This window comes from Argopecten irradians, chromosome 8 (genome assembly GCF_041381155.1).
Source record: "Argopecten irradians isolate NY chromosome 8, Ai_NY, whole genome shotgun sequence".
In the NCBI taxonomy this organism is placed as follows: domain Eukaryota; kingdom Metazoa; phylum Mollusca; class Bivalvia; order Pectinida; family Pectinidae; genus Argopecten; species Argopecten irradians.
This window is the reverse complement of record NC_091141.1, coordinates 43,423,131-43,447,900: the sequence shown is the minus strand read 5'-3', so window position 1 is coordinate 43,447,900 and position 24,770 is coordinate 43,423,131. Positions and strand designations below refer to the sequence as shown.

At 34.6% G+C, this 24,770-nt stretch overlaps 1 protein-coding gene across 1 annotated transcript; it reads left to right on the top strand.

Moving 5' to 3' along the window:
• On the top strand, nucleotides 1-16,416 carry LOC138329921 (WD repeat-containing protein 76-like). Its single transcript, XM_069277204.1, has 5 exons — nucleotides 1-328; nucleotides 8,433-8,570; nucleotides 8,894-8,977; nucleotides 9,191-9,246; nucleotides 16,389-16,416. Exons 1-5 carry the CDS (start codon nucleotides 266-268, stop codon nucleotides 16,414-16,416), a joined length of 369 nt encoding a protein of 122 aa, XP_069133305.1. The 5' UTR covers nucleotides 1-265.
• The last annotated feature ends 8,354 nt before the right edge of the window (nucleotides 16,417-24,770 follow it).

Genomic DNA, 24,770 nt, shown 5'->3' with positions numbered 1-24,770 from the left:
GGCGGTGATCAGAATATATTTCAAAGGGTTTATGAAGGGGGTCTCATTCTCTGTATATATATATATATATATATGCATATTGCACGGATGTAATTATATGCTATTTGTGTCTTATGTATTCTGGAGGTACATTCATTAACTAAACCTTTTCACGAACAGGAAGTTTACGTCACACCATCTCGCCAAGGTGCTTATGAAACACTTTGGCGGGAATCTAACGATAGAACGAATAATCGTTACTCCGTAAACAACACCGACAGCAAGCATGTCTACTGTACGACGCAACAGGAAACAAGCAGATGATGCTCCTAACTCGAAGAAGAGGAAGGTGAGAAAAATGAAATGAAAAGCTGAACGTGTTATGAAAAATATAGACCTAACGTTACAAGTATACGAAATGTTATTTGCACATAATATGACCAGTACAAGGCGACGCTACCCAAAAATGGAACACTTATGTGATACAGAATTTTCAATTTACAATCTAAACGATAACAGTACTAGTCCTGAACAAAAAATAAGCGGTTGTGCACAACGTAGAACGAATATATACGTACCCGGCCTACTTGAAGTCTTTGCAGCTATAACATTACAGCTGGGCACAACCCTGCATTATGGGTAGCAGTTAACGCTACCCAAATTGAAACGCTACCCAAAGTGGAACGCCTTTAAAAAAAATGTGATACAGAATTTCCCATTTACAATCTAAACCACCCATCACTGTCCTGAACAAAAATTAAGGTGCTGAATAGTAACTGACAATTTTTAGATGTCATTTTCTTCCCAGTTGCTTCTTATCTGTATTTAAAAACGAAAATAATGAAATTGTGAAAAAATCCGGGACACAACGTTGTGCGACAACCCTAAAAACACGATACATTTTAAAACAAGGAAAACAAACGTACAACGGGATATTTTTGACAGACATGTGACTTAAATAAACTAAAAAAAATTTGAACTTTCCTTTAATGAATTCCAACATTGTTTATGATGTCTTTACATTTTTTAATCAAACTATATTTAGGAGGTGTTCCATTTTGGGTACTTGAACCTGCTGAAACACGGGGCTAGACCGGGCATGCTTCAAGCTCTTTATTTCAAAATAAATACACTGCTGTCAATTGCAAGTAAACAAATCAGAAAATTAAAACTGAAGGCATTTATATGTGGAAAATTAAGAGAAAAATCATGATTGATACACACGTTAGAAATTTTTCACAATTATCATCAAAAAGTGTTCCAATTTGGGTAGCGTCACATTACAAGATACGAGAAGCCTTATTTATAGTTTAATATGTTAAACAAAGAACATAAGCACCAAAGACACAACATCAGTACAAGTAGTTTTATAAAATAAACATACAGTGATGCAGATATAAAAGATAAAAGACTTAAAAGCAGCCACAAACATGTGGCAACAAGAGATATCACAGCCTACAGTAAATATACCATATAGATACAAGAGCTGCTAAGTAGAAATAAAAACACCAGAGGGTGTAATTGCTTCAGTAACCTGATCGATGAATAGTTTTTGTAACCTGCTGATTAATGCTTCAAAGCTCTCTATTTATAAATATACCAAATTTTCCCTATTGAGTGCCTCCTGTAATAGCAGCGCCCCACGTTTTTGGTGGGGAAAAAAATCAACAAATTTGATACAATTTTTGTGCCAGATTGTGACAATATGTCTTAGCAGGTGCTAATAAAAATACAGTTTCACATCAGTTTGATGCTTAGCATATCTATATCATGTATAAGAACTCGATTAAAATCAAATATCAGATATATATATGTATACATATTAGATACTATATCTAAATTAAACCTCTGCCAGTATTAATCATATGTTTCTATATATATGTCTATATAGGTCCGTACGTAGTAGAGAAAGTACTGCATGTGTATATACGTAAATGAAACCCTGAAATCTTGTTCTTATAACTTTTGGTAATTGACATATCACCATCTGTATATCAAACTGCACATGACTTTGCATTTTCTATTGTGTACGCTACAATGATACGTTTGCTCTGACATTGAATACATGTATAGGTACATGTGCGTTTGTATGCACGAGACGTGGCTACATATACTGTCTCGTGTGTCTGGCATTCGGTCATTATAAATTTTAAAACATTTCCACCTTACATGTTAAGTATCTCCGTGAAATAAACATATTTTTCATAACAAATTATCCTGACGAAATACTTGCAGACATAACTAGTACTGTCGTTGCAAGGACTGAAAGACGAAAGTAATTGCGGTCAATTTTAATAAGGAATGTAAACACATTTGATCTGGTTTCATATACAATGCTCGAAATTCACCAATCAAGAGAGTTATGATGTTTTAACATAACATGTTCCTTAAAAGTATATGAAGTTATTCAAGTTTCCAGAGGAAGATCATCAACGCTACTAGAAGTTAACGTGTAAGAACTCATGACAAAACCACCAAAGGGATCTATGAGTCCAAAAGCGCTTTGTATCGATGTTACGTCATCCAAGAAGCCAGAACAATGGCCTTATCATTAAATTGCTATTTTGCCTTACCTTGCATAAGTTGTATAAGGGGTCAGAGCCTGCTGCTCTGACCCATTCTGAAATACAAGTAATTATATACTTGGAAAATTAATTTGTACTTTGCCAATGCAAGTTCAACATTTTCAGGAGTTGACAATGGTCGATAGCAACCCTGGTGTTCCTATAGATACTATTAAACACATGCAGAACCTGCTCTAATTACTTTTCCGTTTATTCTCCACTAATATGCATGTTTTCAGAAATAAAAACATAAAAAATGAAAATTGAAAACAAAGTTCTTATATATTGTCATTTGTTCGGCAAATATCTCTACTTTTTAAATCCAAAAGGGCTGGCTCCTATCTTTACTCATAGAAAAGTTATAATTGTTACAGTCAACCACCATATTTTGATAAGTGACAGATACGTGACTTTGTTTAAAATGAACTAAATTGAGGTTTGTCATTAGAAATGCCCCATAATATACACTTTAACTGAATTTTTGCTACGGTTTTGCACTTTTCTTTCCATTCAAAGACATTTGTCCGTCTCAACTCCTCTTTATCAATTGCAGTTTTAAAAAGTTCATTTAAGAATATTGGTTTGTATGATTCATAAGTGTGTTCGAATAGTTTCATTTGAAAATAGTACCAAAGTATTTTGTTTCTACATTTTTCCTGATTATCAAACTGTACTTAAATCTGCATGTGTGCATGTCAATAATTTTTTATTTGTATAAATCACAAATTACTATATAGGACATTAAAATCCTGCTTTAAAAAGTAAGATATATGTTACAATATACTAAATATATGACTGTAGAAACCTGACAGGATTATTATGTTTTTCTGTTTCATAAATTCGTCAAAATGCATCAAAGAAAATGTACTTTTCAGCGGTTTCACTTCACACTGCAATACTTAAGATGATTTTTGCCTAAATTAGCAGTGGTAACGTATCTGTTCTCTTGGTATATATGTCTTTATGAAGTATTAGAAAATAAACGAATTCAATAACAAGAATTTGCTTCAAAACTTGTAGTCAAAACTACAACATCAAAATTATCAAACGTTAGATCAAAACTATTGAAAGCGGCGTCGATTAAGGGACGATTATGTTTTACCATATTGGTAACGTATCTGTCTATACCGATTCCCATTGACTGCGGATGGCTTCGGTGTCCTTGTCATTTATATTTGGAAAAAAACTGACCCACACGGCCGACAAGTAAATGTGATAACTCAGGATTAACAGTTTGTCTGGTTTTTGTGGCCAACGAAACCTCACTTGTCCTTTGTTGATGTTTTGTGACATGAGGAAAAGGAATAATTCATTGTCATTGTCCTCGCCTTCCTTCACCTGAGAAACGTATCAGTCTCCGTCATACTTTGATGCCACAAACAACCCTAAACTTACATTTTCTGACCTGAAACAAATTGCTACAAATGAAACCGTACAAAGTACAGATACGTTACCAAATATGACAGGTACGTTACCAAATAAACAGATACGTTATTTCATGTTTATATATCACATTACCGTATCATTAGTATAACAAACATTCTAACAATATCTGGCTATAAAATGTATTTGAATTAGTTGATGTAACAGTATTTTTATTGGTTTTACACTAAATATTAGAGTTAACGGTACATCTTTCATCAAACAGATACGTGATCTTTTATACCAGATACGTTACTATTTTGATATGTGATTTATACATTTAACAATTAATTCTTTACATAATACCTTAATCAATACTGCTAACTAGTGTTAGAAATCACGTGATTATTATCAGAAATGTATATATGTGCATGTATATAAAGGAAAGTAAGGGCTTTTCTTATTTTATTCTTATTTTTCCAAAAACTACCAACACAACAAATCTTCCCGCTTGTAAACTATTGACAAACTCTCGAACACTTGCCACGTGGTTAAGCGAATTTTGAATGTTTTATGACATGCGTGAGAGGTTCTGTTGATATGGGTATTTTTCCATAACGTATCTGTCGATAACATACTGACAGACACTAACCCCTCATCATTTAAATGACACCGTGTGACTTGTCGACCAAACCACAAACATTGTAACACTTAGTATTATATACTTTTCAAATTGTGATGTGAATTTATCTCTGTGGGAAAGTGGTATCTTATGTAATCAAGTAAATAGTAGTAATGTATCTGTTGATGTCGTTGCGTAACATGTATATTTTAAAGATTAGATCGCACCTGTCCATTTAATTGTTAATGGATGTGTCCATGCCATAAAGGTAAACGTTCGTATACCTATTAAAGTTCATTATCACGAACAAAACGTGGACATTTGATAATATATCAATTGTGTATACGTATCTGCCAGCATATTTTGTGACAATGATAAAATGAGTTATATAAAAAAATATCTGTAAGCATTTTGTGTGCCAATACTTGTCTACTCCCATTGCGTATGCTAATATCTATGATATGATAGAAAAAAAATGTAACATTTACCCATTTACTTAGTCACAGATGATTTATGAAATACATTATCGCTTAGGAGGACAGTCGAAATTTGTCGCAAGGGCTATATTTAATGTGATGATGAGAAAAATTTTAATTGGTCCGAGGAACCACACTTGATTATTTTCGAAGATCAATCAATTTATTTTACGTGTGAAACAAACATGATATACAAAACATGGTTTTTAAGTCCCGATATTGATAGAGGACACTTAATAATGGAATTTGTACATTTAATGGAGAATGAACGTTTAAAAGAATTGAAGACCATACAACCACTGACAAGTGCTATGTCCAATTTATATTACTGGATGGACAGCTCTACGATCGTAAAATCCCTTTCAAAACTAGTAGTGAGTCATGGCTATTGCAAATTAACATGTGGTCTTAAAACGGTATTGTGTCACCGATGTTTTAGATAAATGATACCATTGCAATGCCAGAGAAAGTTGTCCTTTTGTTGGATGAGCAATCATCTATTGCATACTCAATATCATTTCATGACTTTACAAAGTACAAGTGCACAACCAACAGAATCAGTAAAATAAGAGAAATTTGGGTGTACATTTGTATATATTTTTTCTCTAGAAAATTATTTGTTGGGCTACACATGTTGTTCCATGTGTGTTTTGCATTACACGAATAGAATGGTGGTCATGACTTGAAAGGAAACTTAAAAGACTGAGTAGAACATAACAATAGATACGAAATATTTATAAAAATAAAGGATGAAAAGCTTCAAATTTATATTATACTAATTACAGGACCTCTTCATGCCTTTATACAATACATACATTCAATTGTATAATGATTACATGCACATTGACCTACTTAGGATCATTTTTAACATTTTTGGTGTCCGACTCGATTAGGATCATTTTTAACATTTTTGGTGTCCGACTCGAGATCAAATAATTTTGGTGACTTTAAACCAAATTATCAGATAAAATGTTGTGTCTATTGTGCAAAGTGAAGATAATTCTGTAATAATATTACACTAATCGTACAGTTAAGTTTTATGTCAAAATAATTAAAAGAAATGACTTTTCATTTAAGGATTGATTGTCAATTTGTTGCTTGCATTATACTGATGAAGAAAGTTAGTCTTGTGCAAATGAAGTGAACTGTGAAGCATTTTTCCGGGGTTTGAGACTTATTCAGCGTTTCATCAAAATACATGTAAAATATCTGTTTAATATTATATTACTGACAATTTCTAATATTACTTTATCAAGCATTTCTGTCTGTGTTTCTAAATGTACAATGAAAGCCCACATCACAGAAAGTTCATTCAAAACTGAAGCGGCATAAAACTAGATCAAAATGTAAACAATGTCAAAATGTATCCTCAGCAATTTATGTAGGATTTTTTAAGGCGAGTCCAGAAGACTAATTTTCAAATTTTGATGAGTCCCAATTAATACAAAGAAATATAGAGGGTTCTCCAAATTCTGGTGAGTCCAACAGAAATATCATGAGTCCAGAACTCGTCAAGCTAGGCGAATCCCATAAATCACTGTATCCTCACACCGGTCAGAGGTCAGCGCATGACCAAGCATTTTCAATGGCAATATGATAGGGAGAGAGAGATTGAAAAGCCGGAAGTGAAATGATGTAAACAGGTGTGAGAATGCTAAAAGTGTGTAAAGCAGGTGCTAGTGTTAGTTGCTTAGTTGCGTTCCTGTTCATGTCCATGTCATGTTGGACTGGTCCGGCCATTTTGTGTACATAACATTCCACAGGACACTTACATTGACAGGGTCAAATAACCTCGCATACACAGGGACTTGGTGCACATGTACACATACAGAGTGGAAATATATACTATGTTATTGTGTGCTATATAGGTGTGCATATAAAACACCGATAGGTTATACATACATGTACAGAATAATTCTTGTGTAAAAACTAAGTGTGCAGAACAAAACACACAAAATACATGCCAAACATTTCAACCTAGTAGAAGAAATGTTGAAAATAGAAATTTCTGTTCGAAAACTGAGTGATTAAGAAAAATCAAATAGATCTAGAGTTGCATGGACTTTTATTTACTTAGTATGATTTTAACTTTCATATCCTGGCCCACTCTCAGATAACGGTTTTGACGCAAGTCTAGTACTAAGAAAAGTAGTGAATAAGGGGGTACATGTATTAAAAAACTCTTATTGCTTAATTATCCTAGAATTTTACCCAAACCCTAATTCTGACTCTAAACATAAACCTGAAAACCAAAAATAATGTGAACTTTAACCTTAACCCTGAACTAGTTTCTTTGTATCTAATTTTTATTGTCATCATGCACCGTCCGTCGTCATGCGCCGTCCGCCGTGCGTAAACTCTTCATTCAAACAAATTCTTCTCAATAAACGGAAGGCCCAGGGTACTCATATTTGGCCTGTAGGTTGCTGGGATGGAGGGCTACCAAGTTTGTTCAAATGAATGACCTTGACCTTCATTCAAGGTCACAGGGGTCAAAAAGGCTAAAATCTTTAAACGACTTCTTCTCAAGAACCAGAAGGCCCAGGGTACCGATATTTGGCCTGTAGGAAACTGGGATGAAGGGCAACAAAGTTTGTTCAAATAAATGACCTTTACCTTCATTCAAGGTCACAGGGGTCAAATAGGCTAAAATTCTTTAAACAACTTCTTGTGAATAACTAAGAGGTCTAGAGACCTGATATTAGGCCTCTGGCATGCTGGGATGAAGGGCTACCAAGTTTGTTCAAATAAATGACCTTTACCTTCATTCCAGGTCACAGGGGTCAAATAGGCTAAAATTCTTTAAACAACTTCTTGTGAATAACTAAGAGGCCTAGAGACCTGATATTAGGCCTCTGGCATGCTGGGATGAAGGGCTACCAAGTTTGTTCAAATAAATGACCTTGACCTTCATTCAAGGTCACAGGGGTCAAATAGGCTAAAATTCTTTAAACAACTTCTTGTGAATAACTAAGAGGTCTAGAGACCTGATATTAGGCCTCTGGCATGCTGGGATGAAGGGCTACCAAGTTTGTTCAAATAAATGACCTTTACCTTCATTCAAGGTCACAGGGGTCAAATAGGCTAAAATTCTTTAAACAACTTCTTGTGAATAACTAAGAGGCCTAGAGACCTGATATTAGGCCTCTGGCATGCTGGGATGAAGGGCTACCAAGTTTGTTCAAATAAATGACCTTTACCTTCATTCAAGGTCACAGGGGTCAAATAGGCTAAAATCTTTAAACGACTATGTTGTATTGTACTAATAGTCAGATGACCGTTAAGGCCCATGGGCCTCTTGTCTGTATTGTAGACTTGACCTTTCATTTCAAATGGTCGTGTATGCACATGAATTGTTGGCTACTTAGATATCTATATATAACATAGCTTACTACCTCAGCAGTCTCTATTTGTTTATCTTGTGAACAGATTGTCAATGTTGATGAAGAAGATAAGAAGCCGTTACAAGAGGTGAAAATAAACCGACCAACTACGACAAAACTGCCTGTAAAAGAAGAGATAGAGTCCACCTCGCAGTCGAGTGATGAAGAGGATCTCCAGGATGAGGTGAATGACAAATGAGATATATACAGTCACTATTGTGATAGCTTTGACGGAAAATTAATTCTGTAGAAAAAATAAGTATTATCTTTTTGAATGATTGATATATATATAACATGTACAAATTGTATTCATATTTGAATTTTGATTCACGAAACTTTGATTCATAACAAAATGCAGAATTTGTAAATAACCGGATGTTTGTTCAGTGCTAAATACAACGGAGTGGCTTAGTCTGTAGAGCTGTAGTTTTCTTTGTTCTAGATCTCCTACAAGGTAATTAAGTCATACAGATACAGGCTTGTTGTAACTGATCATTTTTGTTTCAGAGCGGAATTAGCCTCTATGAAAAGAAAAGACTACAGAATATGCAAGACAATGCCAACTTCTTTTCTACACTTGGTATATTAGAGGTAGGAACCTGGTTCACAAATTAGCTGAGAAAATGACTGTCAAGTTATGTATGTGTAATAAACAAGGATTCAGAATGTTTAATGTTTTAATAACACTATCTTTGTTATTATCAATCATTTTGATTGTTATGAAGAATTCATAAAAAACTGGATATCAATGTATCCAATGTTCTGTGTGAATTGAATATTTATCTCTTGATGTCAATATTGCAGATGAAAAATGAGATGGCCAGCACAAAACGAAAACCATCCAGACGTGGTCTGAAACAGTAAGTCCAACTTTGTCTTTATAGATGTCAAAAACCACTTAAAAATTGGATCTTGTAACCAAATGTTCTTTTGTCCATATTGTGGGACTCCAAAAAGTGGTCTTATTAAGCAGGTGGTCATTCAAAAGATATAAAGATGGCCTTTGTATATATGGTCATTATACAGAGTTGGTCATTATAAAGATGGTCTATGTATATATACAGTCATTATACAGAGTTGGTCATTATAAAGATGGTCTATGTATATATACAGTCATTATACAGAGTTGGTCATTATAAAGATCGCCTATGTACATATACAGTCATTATACAGAGTTGGTCATTATAAAGATGGTCTATGTATATATACAGTTCTTATACAGAGTTGGTCATTATAAAGATGGTCTATGTATATATACAGTCATTATACAGAGTTGGTCATTATAAAGATGGTCTATGTATATATACAGTTCTTATACAGAGTTGGTCATTATAAAGATGGTCTATGTATATACAGTCATTATACAGAGTTGGTCATAATAAAGATGGTCTATGTATATTAACGGTCATTATACAGAGTTGGTCATAATAAAGATGGTCTATGTATATATACAGTCATTATACAGAGTTGGTCATTATAAAGATGGTCTATGTATATATACAGCCATTATACAGAGTTAGTCATAATAAAGATGGTCTATGTATATAAACGGTCATTATACAGAGTTGGTCATTATAAAGATAGTCTATGTATATATACAGTCATTATAAAGATGGTCTATGTATATATACAGTCATTTATACAGAGTTGGTCATAATAAAGATAGTCTATGTATATATACAGTCATTATACAGAGTTGGTCATTATAAAGATGGTCTATGTATATACAGTCATTATACAGAGTTGGTCATTATAAAGATGGTCTATGTATATACAGTCATTATACAGAGTTGGTCATTATAAAGATGGTCTATGTATATACAGTCATTATACAGAGTTGGTCATTATAAAGATGGTCTATGTATATATACAGTCATTATACAGAGTTGGTCATTATAAAGATGGTCTATGTATATACAGTCATTATACAGAGTTGGTCATTATAAAGATGGTCTATGTATATATACAGTTCTTATACAGAGTTGGTCATTATAAAGATGGTCTATGTATATATACAGTCATTATACAGAGTTGGTCATTATAAAGATGGTCTATGTATATACAGTCATTATACAGAGTTGGTCATTATAAAGATGGTCTATGTATATATACAGTCATTATACAGAGTTGGTCATTATAAAGATGGTCTATGTATATACAGTCATTATACAGAGTTGGTCATTATAAAGATGGTCTATGTATATACAGTCATTATACAGAGTTGGTCATTATAAAGATGGTCTATGTATATATACAGTCATTATACAGAGTTGGTCATTATAAAGATGGTCTATGTATATATACAGTCATTATACAGAGTTGGTCATAATAAAGATGGTCTATGTATATTAATGGTCATTATACAGAGTTGGTCATTATAAAGATGGTCAATGTATATATACAGTCATTATACAGAGTTGGTCATTATAAAGATGGTCTATGTATATACAGTCATTATACAGAGTTGTTGGTCATTATAAAGATGGTCTATGTATATATACAGTCATTATACAGAGTTGGTCATTATAAAGATGGTCTATGTATATATACAGTCATTATACAGAGTTGGTCATTATAAAGATGGTCTATGTATATACAGTCATTATACAGAGTTGGTCATTATAAAGATGGTCTATGTATATATACAGTCATTATACAGAGTTGGTCATAATAAAGATGGTCTATGTATATTAACGGTCATTATACAGAGTTGGTCATTATAAAGATGGTCTATGTATATATACAGTCATTATACAGAGTTGGTCATTATAAAGATGGCCTATGTATATATACAGTCATTATACAGAGTTGGTCATAATAAAGATGGTCTATGTATATATACAGTCATTATACAGAGTTGGTCATTATAAAGATGGTCTATGTATATATACAGTCATTATACAGAGTTGGTCATTATAAAGATGGTCTATGTATATATACAGTCATTATACAGAGTTGGTCATTATAAAGATGGTCTATGTATATATACAGTCATTATACAGAGTTGGTCATTATAAAGATGGCCTATGTATATACAGTCATTATACAGAGTTGGTCATTATAAAGATGGTCTATGTATATATACAGTCATTATACAGAGTTGGTCATAATAAAGATGGTCTATGTATATTAATGGTCATTATACAGAGTTGGTCATTATAAAGATGGTCAATGTATATATACAGTCATTATACAGAGTTGGTCATTATAAAGATGGTCTATGTATATACAGTCATTATACAGAGTTGGTCATTATAAAGATGGTCTATGTATATATACAGTCATTATACAGAGTTGGTCATTATAAAGATGGTCTATGTATATACAGTCATTATACAGAGTTGGTCATTATAAAGATGGTCTATGTATATATACAGTCATTATACAGAGTTGGTCATAATAAAGATGGTCTATGTATATTAACGGTCATTATACAGAGTTGGTCATTATAAAGATGGTCTATGTATATATACAGTCATTATACAGAGTTGGTCATTATAAAGATGGCCTATGTATATATACAGTCATTATACAGAGTTGGTCATAATAAAGATGGTCTATGTATATATACAGTCATTATACAGAGTTGGTCATTATAAAGATGGTCTATGTATATATACAGTCATTATACAGAGTTGGTCATTATAAAGATGGTCTATGTATATATACAGTCATTATACAGAGTTGGTCATTATAAAGATGGTCTATGTATATATACAGTCATTATACAGAGTTGGTCATAATAAAGATGGTCTATGTATATTAACGGTCATTATACAGAGTTGGTCATTATAAAGATGGTGTATGTATATATACAGTCATTATACAGAGTTGGTCATTATAAAAATGGTCTATGTATATATACAGTCATTATACAGAGTTGGTCATTATAAAGATGGTCTATGTATATATACAGTCATTATACAGAGTTGGTCATTATAAAGATGGCCTATGTATATACAGTCATTATACAGAGTTGGTCATTATAAAGATGGTCTATGTATATATACAGTCATTATACAGAGTTGGTCATAATAAAGATGGTCTATGTATATAAACGGTCATTATACAGAGTTGGTCATAATAAAGATGGTCTATGTATATATACAGCCATTATACAGAGTTGGTCATTATAAAGATGGTCTATGTATATATACAGTCATTATACAGAGTTGGTCATAATAAAGATGGTCTATGTATATAAACGGTCATTATACAGAGTTGGTCATTATAAAGATGGTCTATGTATATATACAGTCATTATACAGAGTTGGTCATTATAAAGATGGTCTATGTATATATGCAGTCATTATACAGAGTTGGTCATTATAAAGATGGTCTATGTATATATACAGTCATTATACAGTGTTGGTCATTATAAAGATGGTCTATGTATATATACAGTCATTATACAGTGTTGGTCATTATAAAGATGGTCTATGTATATATACAGTTCCTTATACAAAGTTGGTCATTATAAAGATGGTCTATGTATATATACAGTCATTATACAGAGTTGGTCATTATAAAGATGGTCTATGTATATATACAGTCATTATACAGAGTTGGTCATTATAAAGATGGTCTATGTATATATACAGTCATTATACAGAGTTGGTCATTATAAAGATGGTCTATGTATATATACAGTCATTATACAGAGTTGGTCATAATAAAGATGGTCTATGTATATATACAGTCATTATATAAGAGTTGGTCATTAAAGATGGTCTATGTATATATACAGTCATTATACAGAGTTGGTCATTATATAAAGATGGTCTATGTATATATACAGTCATTATACAGAGTTGGTCATAATAAAGATGGTCTATGTATATATACAGTTGGTCATTATAAAGATGGTCTATGTATTTATACAGAGTTGGTCATTATAAAGATGGTCTATGTATTATATACAGTCATTATACAGTGTTGGTCATAATAAAGATGGTCTATGTATATATACAGTTCTTATACAGAGTTGGTCATTATAAAGATGGTCTATGTATTTATACAGAGTTGGTCATTATAAAGATGGTCTATGTATATATACAGTCATTATACAGTGTTGGTCATAATAAAGATGGTCTATGTATATATACAGTTCTTATACAGAGTTGGTCATTATAAAGATGGTCTTTGTATATATACAGTAATTATACAGTGTTGGTCATTATAAAGATGGTCTATGTATATAAACGGTCATTATACAGAGTTGGTCATTATAAAGATGTTCTATGTATATATACAGTCATTATACAGAGTTGGTCATTATAAAGATGGTCTATGTATATATACAGTCATTATACAGAATTGGTCATAATAAAGATGGTCTATGTATATAAACGGTCATTATACAGAGTTGGTCATTATAAAGATGGTCTATGTATATATACAGTCATACAGAGTTGGTCATTATAAAGATGGTCTATGTATATATACAGTCATTATACAGAGTTGGTCATTATAAAGATGGTCTATGTATATATACAGTTCTTATACAGAGTTGGTCATTATAAAGATGGTCTGTGTATATATACAGTCATTATACAGAGTTGGTCATTATAAAGATGGTCTATGTATATATACAGTCATTATACAGAGTTGGTCTTTATAAAGATGGTCTATGTATATACAGTCATTATACAGAGTTGGTCATTATAAAGATGGGTCTATATATATATACAGTTCTTATACAGAGTTGGTCATTATAAAGATGGTCTATGTATATATACAGTCATTATACAGAGTTGGTCATAATAAAGATGGTCTATGTATATAAACGGTCATTATACAGAGTTGGTCATAATAAAGATGGTCTATGTATATATACAGTCATTATACAGAGTTGGTCATTATAAAGATGGTCTATGTATATATACAGTCATTATACAGAGTTGGTCATTATAAAGATGGTCTATGTATATATACAGTTCTTATACAGAGTTGGTCATTATAAAGATGGTCTATGTATATACAGTCATTATACAGAGTTGGTCATTATAAAGATGGTCTATGTATATATACAGTTCTTATACAGAGTTGGTCATTATAAAGATGGTCTATGTATATATATACAGTCATTATACAGAGTTGTTCATTATAAAGATGGTCTATGTATATATACAGTTATTATACAGAGGTAGCCATGAAGACAGGTTTTGTTTTGAACGCTGAGTGAGGTAATTAAGTTCATTTCTGATGGTTTTGAACAGTAATGAAAAATTTGATTTACTGTCGACGCGACTTAAAAAGGCATGCATGGCTGCATTACTTCCTCTACATGTGGATGGACTAGTTACCTGTGTATGTACACTAGTGTGGTTAATTTATTCTGGGAATGCAGCGCTTGTTTTCATTGGTCGACGCATTTCTATAAACATGTCCATTTCTCCAAAAATAAGCTTAAGAAATAAAGTGTGAACAAACTATCTGAGTTGAAATCGGCAAAAATCAGTTTCAGTACATGCAGATACATATATGTCATCAGCAAGGTAAAGCAGAAAATTTCTAGGAAAAGCACACATTTTGCTGATTTTACCTGAAAGATGAATTCTACATTAACGTGAGTATTTTTTTTAAAATTTAATTATGCACACGTAGCAGAAGTCATGTATGTAGTCAAGGCCCCAAAACAGCACCCATCAATCATGATCGAGGCCTAGCATCTTCATCGACATCCGTAATTATTTAAACCACAGAAAATCTAGTTAACTATTATACAATTGTTATATTTTGTAACTAAACATATTTTTTAATTATAAATAAAGTCGGTTGCGTTTTCGAAACTGCTGCTGAAAATGTTTACATTCTGTTCGTAAAATTAGGTCACAATCGAACTGTCCAATTGTCTAACCCCTGATTGTATATTGTCTATGTCTAAATTAGATACATATGTTAATATATATTGAAACTGATAAAAAGTATGCATCGTTTACGTTTACATTGTTAAAATATTGCCAACAAGTGGATTGTTTTGAGTGGAGCTGTATACCCAATGTTCTAGTCGACATGACACTGCGTAACTGGCTTTTCCAAACCAGCGTACGGCACATGTTTACATGTATTAACAACTTGATCAGCTGACAAAAGTAAGAACGAATGTTGAATTTTAATGTTGATTTTAAGTGATATCTTCATCTAGATTGGGCCTAAGAAACATCGACGATTTCTTCCATAAATTTCTATGTAACATCAAATACAAATATACATTACATTGTTGGGGTGCTGTTTTGAGCACAATATTTCACCGCAAATAATTTGATTTATTACTTAAAATATTCATTTTAAGTCATTATCTGTTGTAAAAGTCATTATAATGATCATTAATACAGTCTTCATTCAAACATCTTTGTGGCAATATTCAAAATACCGTCATTTTTGGGATCTCATTGTGCGGATTTACTGACGAAAATCTTACCTTTACTTCGATGATTTGACGTGTTCGAATTGTCACTAGCTAAAGAATTATTGTCTTTTCCTGAAAAAATGTGTGTTTGAACTATCCATCGGATCAAATTAACCAGGACATTACCATACATTATTATATATGTAAAGTTGATTAAAATATCGAGTTGTTTGTTCTACACCGTAATTGAATGATAAGAGGCCTTTTCACTACGCCGTCACATCTCGGTGAATACGACTGTCAGTGTTGTTTATTGGGCGGGGTTTATGAAGTCAGACTTGACTAATCCCCACGCGCATACTGTTATCCCATTCAATTGTGCCTGTAGTGATCAAAGGCACATCCTCCGTCTGTCTGGGTAGTACTTCACCTGTGCCTTTCGAAGTAATCCTGCGTCGACAGTAAAAAGGGGCTTTATTATTTAAAAAAAAAAAATCCAAAGATGGAGAGGGTCAAGGAGATCGAGTAGGGTTTCAGTTATTCTCCCTTAATGTCATTTTCTTTGTAAAGACAGTACAAAATTTGAGGTGATACCAATTGTTATTTGAGGTGATACCAATTGTGAAGGGAACTCCCTACCACAATTCATAGGAAGAAGGAGAAGGCACCTCCTGTTTGAAACCACGAAGAAAAAGCAGTTTACGCCTGAAAAGTGGTCTGGATTGACCCATGAAGGGAACTCCCTACCACCACTACCCGTCATACCGGTCTCGTTAGCCTGTCGAATCCTAATCCCCATCCTGTCATACATGTGGCATCCCATCCTGTCTTTGTGGCATCCTATCCCTGTAGTGGGATCCATCCTGTCCTTTTGTATTCCCCACCTTATCCTCCCTCCTGTGACTTCCACATCCTGTCATGTGACATCCCATCCTGTCATGTGGCTTCTATCTTGTTTCATGGCATCTATCCTGTTTTGTGGGATCCCATTCTGTCCTTTTGTATTCCATCCCATCCTCGTCTTGTGACATCCCATCGCTGTCATGTGACATCATCCTGTCATGATGTGACATCCCATTCTGTCATGTGACATCTCATACTGTCATGTGACATCTCATCAATTCCCATCTGTCATGTGACTTCTGTCATGTGAATCCCATCCTGTCATGTGACATCCCATTTGTCATGTCTTGTTCATGTGACATCCCATCCTGTCATCGTGAATCCCTTGTCATGTGAAATCCCATTGTTGTCATGTGACATCCCATCCCTGTCATGTGTCTTCCCATCTGTCATGTGTCATCCATCCTGTCATGTGGCATCCTGTTTTTGTGGCATCTTTTACCTGTTTTGTGGAGATCCCAAATCTGTCCTTTTGTATTCCATCCATCCTGTCTTGAACTTCCCATCCTGTCATTGTGACATCCCATCCTGTCATGTGACATCCCATCCTGTCATGTGACATCCATCCTGTCATGTGACATCCCATTCTGTCATGTGACAATATAGCTGTAATCATATACAGTAAAACCCCGTTATATGTATTGCCACCCGTCCTGTTTGATACCGCCAAACTCGCTTGACATCCCATCGCTGTCATGAATTTATGTCATGAACATCATTTCCCCCATACAAATGTGACACCCATCCTGTTTGACATCCCATCCTGTCAAACATCCCATTCTGTCATGTGACATATCCGCCATGTGACATCACATTTGCGGAACAAATGATTAAAATAACATACAGAAATGACCTCGTCTTTTTTAATATCGCCAAAATTCTGTTGATAGGGACACATGTTTTTTTTTAGGTGCTCAACTGTCCGACTGACAGGTAATCAGCTACACACACTATGGCCGTCGTGTACGACCGTGTGTACACAGTGAAATCAATTAACAATATGGGTACACTTTTGTTATTGTTTTACAGGTAGATGTCGCAAGTTGTGGTGAATAAAACTCAATTCTGTACATGTGTTTAACGTACTATTATCGTTAGTTAATTGAACCCACAAGTCTGTTTCTCGATATCGCCGTTTGTTTATATTAGACTATAAAATGCAACTTGCAATTTCAAGAGCGATAGAAATATTGTCGTACGTGCAGTATGAGATTGCCGCCGTTTATTAGTAAGATCAATGATTGTCCCCCTGAGTGCCATTTATTACCGGTAGTAGCTGTTTCTGAAATATTTGTAGACATGTGCGCGGAAAGTCCCACGACCGCACTGCGCTTGTTCAGAACTTCTATTCTTTGTTTCCGGGCGGGATTTCCCGTGATAAAAATATCATGTAACCAAGAAAATACCAGCTAGCAGGCAATTACGGCAAGATACGTGGTAGCACAAACGAGTTCGGTTTACATATTTTACAAACATAAAGCTGACACATTTATTGAAAGACTACTATCGAAATTACTTTAATTTTGGAACTATTCATATTACAAAATAATTGTGAATTATATGCCGTTGAGTCCAGTTTCCCCCAAGGGAGACTACTATAAAGTCTATTTATTATTTAGACCTAATTAAGTTTCAACGACAGAATCCCATAAAAAATACCGCCAAATTTTCCATGACTCGATATATCGCCTTACATATAGGAAAAAAACAGAAATGGGCGATATAACGGGGATTTACTGTAAATAGAGAATACTCTGGTCAGTGTTTGAAAAGTCACTTAAGCCCTTTATTTAATGGCTATTTAAAAGTTATTTTGTCATGATCAGTGATCTGTCTGTCCTCCCTTCCTGTTTATCATGGCGTCCTAATTTTTAGGTTCAGACACATGTCTTTTTTTCGTGGCATAGCCATCCTGTCCATTGTCATGGCATGACCCCCCAGGGGCCAGAGGTGGCGGATCCCAAAAGGGGTCTCGTTAATTCCAAAATCCATCCCATCCCATCACTGTCATGTGATCGCATCCTGTCTCTGTAGCATCCTAAGGTCTCCTAAGGCTTATACATGTGGCATCCCATCCTGATCCCCTGTGGCTTCTATCCTGTTTATGTGGCATCTTATCCTGTTTTGTGGGATCCCATCCTGTCCTTTTGTATTCCATCCCATCCTGTCATGTGACATCCCATCCATGTCATGTGACATCCCATCCTGTCATGTGACATCCCATTCAAAATGTCATTTCAAAAATGTCCTGGCTTCCATCTTTTCCAAATTACTCTTATACAGAAAATTTCCAGTGACTTTTTTAACCTGATGGATTTAAATATATGTGTTTATATTCTATGATTCAGGTTTTTTTTTCAATTTATTTTCAAGGCCAGAAAACCAAGTGGTCCCTTAGAAATGAAAGAAATTTTGCTGAAGAAACAAAGTTTGGATGACCATGTTGTTTTGATGGAGAAGTTAAAAGGATTCGAACAAAAAGGAGCGAAATCAAGGGCAGATAATCCAGACAAAACCAGTCTTGGAAGGTAAACATTGATATCAGAACAAAAACCATTCTTTGCTTCTTGCTCAGAAAAATACAAATTGTTACTTATTTTGCTTTTCCCATGTCATTGAGAGATTGTTGTATATATTTCTAGGTTTTTTTTACAATCATATTCAAATTGTTTATCAAAGTTGTACTTGTTCAAAGTGCTTACTTTGGAGTAAAATAACCTTTCTTTTTTAAAGGCCCACTACCTTTCCGGAGCAAAAACAAAGGTTTCTTAAAAACATTTTAACAAAAGAAAATATATATTTGATGGCTTAAGATGGGGTTACAACACAAACATATGCAAAAATTTCCTGTCTCATATACGATAACAGTGGAGATTCATTTCGCTGTTTTGTCGAAAGGCGCAGTGATAAATTTTGTCAACCCCGCGCGGCATTGTAGGACGACGGGGGAAACATTAAAACGACCCGCATATGAAAAATTAACTTTTATTTATTTTAATTAAAACAGTTCTGAAGGTGAGATAGTGTGATATGGAAACGTATAGTTAAAAACTTCTGCGACTTACAAAATAATTATGATTCGTCTTTACATTCCTATTTTGAAAATTAAAAAGCCGTTTCGGAAAGTAGTGGCCCCTTTATGAAAAAATTTGAAAGAACAATGTCTTGTCATTTTTCAAGTGATATGTGTAAAATGTTGTAGTTTAATAAAGATTACTAATATCTAATGAAACTTCAAATATATATTTATATTTAACCTCCACTTGTTTCCAAATACTGGAGAAAAATTTATCGACCTACAGCCAGATACCTACAGTCATTGGAAAAGTGCCTGACTGTAGGTTGGTGGTATTTCTCTGGTACTGGCTACTCCAGCTTGTCATTCACTTATTATCCTAAACCTTTGCAGATCGGTCAATAGATAGACAAACCAAAAATTATCTCGACCATATGTTTATTTAGGCCCAAACATCATCAGAATATCACTAAACCCATAACGTTTTATTTAGGTCCCATCGATCATCAGATGGTGGGCTATTCAAATCGCTTTTCGTCTGTGGTCCTTGAATTTCGTCTTGATCGTCCTTCCGTCCTACATCAGTTCCCCCGTCCTGTCTCTTCCACTCAATCTGTCCATAGTTAGGATCTTTCTCAAAATTTCATATGTAGGTTTCCCCTATGTGCCTATAAGCTAGTTGTGCAGTATCTAATCATTTTGGGACCAATTGATCAACAAGATTAGCCGTCCCGTTGAGGCCTGCCATCTTGGATTTTTGATAGTTAAAGTTTGTTACAAATATTTCTCAGAAAGTTGCTGAAGGATGATCTCTCTCAAATTTCACTATGTAGGTTCTATCCCTCAGGGCCCTAATTTTTAGTGCATATTGAGATTTTTGGACCAATCAGCAGGCAGCTATCTATGGATTTTGATAGAAGTAACAAGTTTGTTACCCCCCGCTATTTCTCAGGCAGAAAGACGCATAGAAGGGAAACATATTTCCCAAATTTCATAGTGTAAGGATCCTTCCTCAAGGCCGTCAGTTGTGCATATTGCATTTTGGGACGATCAATCAACAAAATGGCAAGTTGTAACCGCTATTTCTCAGAAAGTATTGAAGGGTTATACAATCAAATATTTCAAAAATAGGGGGGAGATGCAACAGCGCAGCCATCTTGTGGGAATTGGATGTCGGGGCGATATTATCGGTCTAAAGTTTGCCGCTAGGCACCATCTTGGATTTTGATAGTAAAAGTTTGTTACCACTAATTCTCAGAAAGATACTGAAGGGATCATTCTCAAATTTCATGTGCAGTTTTGGTTCATTTTAGGGATCCCTTCTTATACATATTACATTTTTCGGACTGATTAGTGTACAAAGATGGCTGACAGGCCACCATCTTGGATTTTGATGATTGAAGGTTTGTTACCACTATTTCTCAGAAAGGACTGAAGCCGATCTGTCTCAAATTTTTAAATTGTAGGTTTCCCCTAGGACCCTTAGTTGTGGCATAATTGTATTTTCACGACCGATCGGTACTCACATGAATGGCCGACAGGGTAGCCATGCTTGTATTATAATAATTGAAGTTTGTTATATGATCTAAGAAAGTACTGAAAGGATCCTTTCTCAAATTTCATATGATGAGTAATTTGTTTACATGAGGTAAAAGTTTGAAAAGTCTGAGAAAAGATCCTCCTTCAGTTGTCAGACGTAGATCATTCTTTGGCGGGCGCCGAGATCCATCTGTTAAATCGTCATCTTACGGAGACACATAATTTCTATTGGTGGCGCCGCGATCTCCCCCCCCTTCTGGGATCTCTTGTATCTAAGAGGCTGTTGTTGAGGCATTTAACTGGTTAATTCTTGAGTCTTCATGGTTTTTTTTATATCTATCAAGTGATTCATGAAAAACCCTAATCAGTAAAATGAAACTAACAGAGGAGAGAGTAAGCTAAGTTATACTGACTACTCTAACCGGGGTGTTTTCTGTGGATATTCAAAACCCGTCTCTGAGGACAAAGTCCTAGTGGCCGCATTATGGGGTGGACAAGTGGGGAGCCTGTCGGGACTTATGGACGTCTATGCCAGGATGTGAACACTTATCACACAGATTGGTTGATATTGAGACTTACACTCGCCCATTCTCGTCCCGTCAACTTGCTTGCTCTTACTCTCTCCTTGGAATTGCCTCATCCCTCTTCTCCTGTAGTTTACGACGGTTACATTGCGAGTTGGAGACATTCAGAAGGAAGTTTTTTGATGAGGTTAGTTGTTCAAAATTACGTTGTTGGAGACGACGACTTCAAAATGTGAGACATATCATAGTCTCTCAACCAGAGACAGGGGGATTGTAAATCATGATCTCGTACATAGTACAGTGGTTGATTGTAAAATCATGATCTCTCATAGACAGAGGATTGTAATAGTTGAACTCTAATAGACATGGAATTGTAAATCGTGATCTATCAGTAGACAGACAATTGTAAATCATGGTTCTCTATGAAGACAGTGGATTTGTAAAATCTTGATAGATCAAAGACAGGGGATTGTAAATACATGATCTCTAATCCAAGACAAGGGGATTGTGTAAATCATGATCTCTCATAGAACAGGGGATTGTAAATCACTGATCATCTCATAGACAGGGCGAATGATTGTAAATCATTTTATCTCTCTCATAGACAGGGGGATATACGTAACATCATGATCTCTTTCATAGACATAGGGATATGTAAAAAGTGCGTCTCTAATAGGACAGGGGATTGTAAATAGTGGTTTCTAATAGACAGGGGAATGTAAATCATGAACTATCAGTAGACAGGGGATTGTAAATAGTGGTCTCGATTACACAGGGGGGATTGTTAATTAGTGTCTCTATTAGACAGGGGAATGTAAAATAGTGGTCTCCATTAGACAGAGGATTGTAAATAGTGGTCTCTAATAGACAGGGGATTGTAAATAGTGGTCTCTAATAGACAGGGGATTGTAAATAGTGGTCTCTATTAGACCAGGGGATTGTAAATAGTGGTCTCTATTAGACAGGGGATTGTAAATAGTGGTCTCTATTAGACATGGGTTTGTAATAATGTCTTCATAGGACAGGGGGAGTAAAATAGTGAGTCATGATCTCTCATAGAGCATGGGGATAGTAAATCATGATCTCTCATAGACAGGGATTGTATTGTATTAATAGGGGGATAGTCTATAGTGGTCGTATTAGACATGGGGATTGTAAATAGTGGTTCTGTAATTGACAGAGGATTGTAAATAGTGGTCTGCTAATAGATATGGGGATTGTAAATAGTGTTCTCTATTAGACATGGGATTGTAAAGAGTGATCTCTCATAGACTGAGGATTGTATATCATGATCTCTTCATAGACAAGGGATTGTAAATACGTGGTTTCTTATTGACATTGCCTTGTAAATAGTGGTCTCTAATCACACAGGGTATGGTAAAATCTTGATCTCTGCATATACGGGGATTGTAAATTCATGATCTCTGATAGACAGAGGATTGTAAATCGTGATCTCTCATAGACATGGAATTGTAAATAGTGTATCTCTAATAGACTGGGGATATGTAAATTCATTGTTCTCTCATAGACAGGGGATTGTAAATCCATGTTCTCCTTCATAGACAGGGTGATTGTAAATCATGGTCTCTCTATAAGACAGGGGATTGTAAACGGACTAGTTGATCTCTAATAGACAGGAGGTAATGTAAATCATGATCTCTTATAGACAGGGGATTGTAAATCATGTAATCTCTCATAGGACAGGGTAATGTAGAATAGTGATCTCTCATAGACATGGGATTGTAAATCATGGTCTCTAGATAGACAGGGATTGTAACAAATCATGATCTCTCATAGACATGGGATTGTAAATAGTAGATCTCCTCATCAGGACAGACAGGGATTGTAAATCATGATACTCTCATAGACAGGGGATAGTAAATAGTGGTCTCTTAAGATAGAATTGTATATAGTGGTCTCTAGGGGATTTGTAAATCATCAAGCTTCTTCATAGACAGAGGATTTGTAAATACTCATTGTTATCTCTCTCATAGACCCAGGGGTATTGTAAATCGTGATTTCTCATAGACAGGGGAATTGTAAATCATGATCTCTCATAGACAGGGGAGTTGTAAATGTCAAAGGACCTCTCATAGACAGGTGTAGGATTGTAAAATCATGATCTTCTCATAGACAGGGGATTGTAAATCATGATCTCTCATTAGACAGGGGATTGTAAAATAGTGGTCTCCTAATTAGATCAGGGTGGTCATTGTAACTAAATCATGATCTCTCATATAGAACAGGGATTGTAAATCATGATCTCTATTAGGGACAGAGGGATTGTAAATGCGTCATTTAGACAAGGGGATTGTAATAGTGGTCAGTAAGGGATTGTAAATCATCGATCTCTAATAGACAGATGGGATTGTAAATTCATGTATCTCTCATATACCTGGGGATTGTAAAATTACATGGATCTCTTCATAGACACAGGGGCATTGTAAATCAGTGATCTCTCATAGACAGGGTGATATGTAAATCATTAGATCTCAAATCAATAGACAGGGGATTGTTAAATAGTGGTTCTCTAATATCATACAGAGGATTGTAAATCATGAGTTCTCTATTCATCTACAGGGGATTGTAAATCATGATCTCTCATAGACAGGGGATTGTTAATTAGTGATCTTATTAGACAGGGTGATTGTACAAATAGGTGGTCTTTTAGACTCGGGATTGTAAATAAGGGGTCCTCTAATAGACAGGGGATTGTAAATTACTAGTCTCTCATAACACAGGGATTGTAAATCATGGGTCTCTCATAGACATCGTATTAGTAAATAGTGATCTCTCATAGACAGCGGATTGTAAAATCATTATTCTCTCATAGACAGGGATTGATAGTGATTTTTAAATAGACATTGGATCTAAATAGTGTCTCTATAGACAGGGGGATTGTAAATCATGATCTCTCATAGACAGAGGGATTGTAAATCATGATCTCTAATAGAACAGGGGATTGTAAATTCTATGATCTCTAATAGACAGGGGATTTGTAAATCATCAATCTGACATCTCTAAATATCTGAAAGACAAGGGATTATGTAA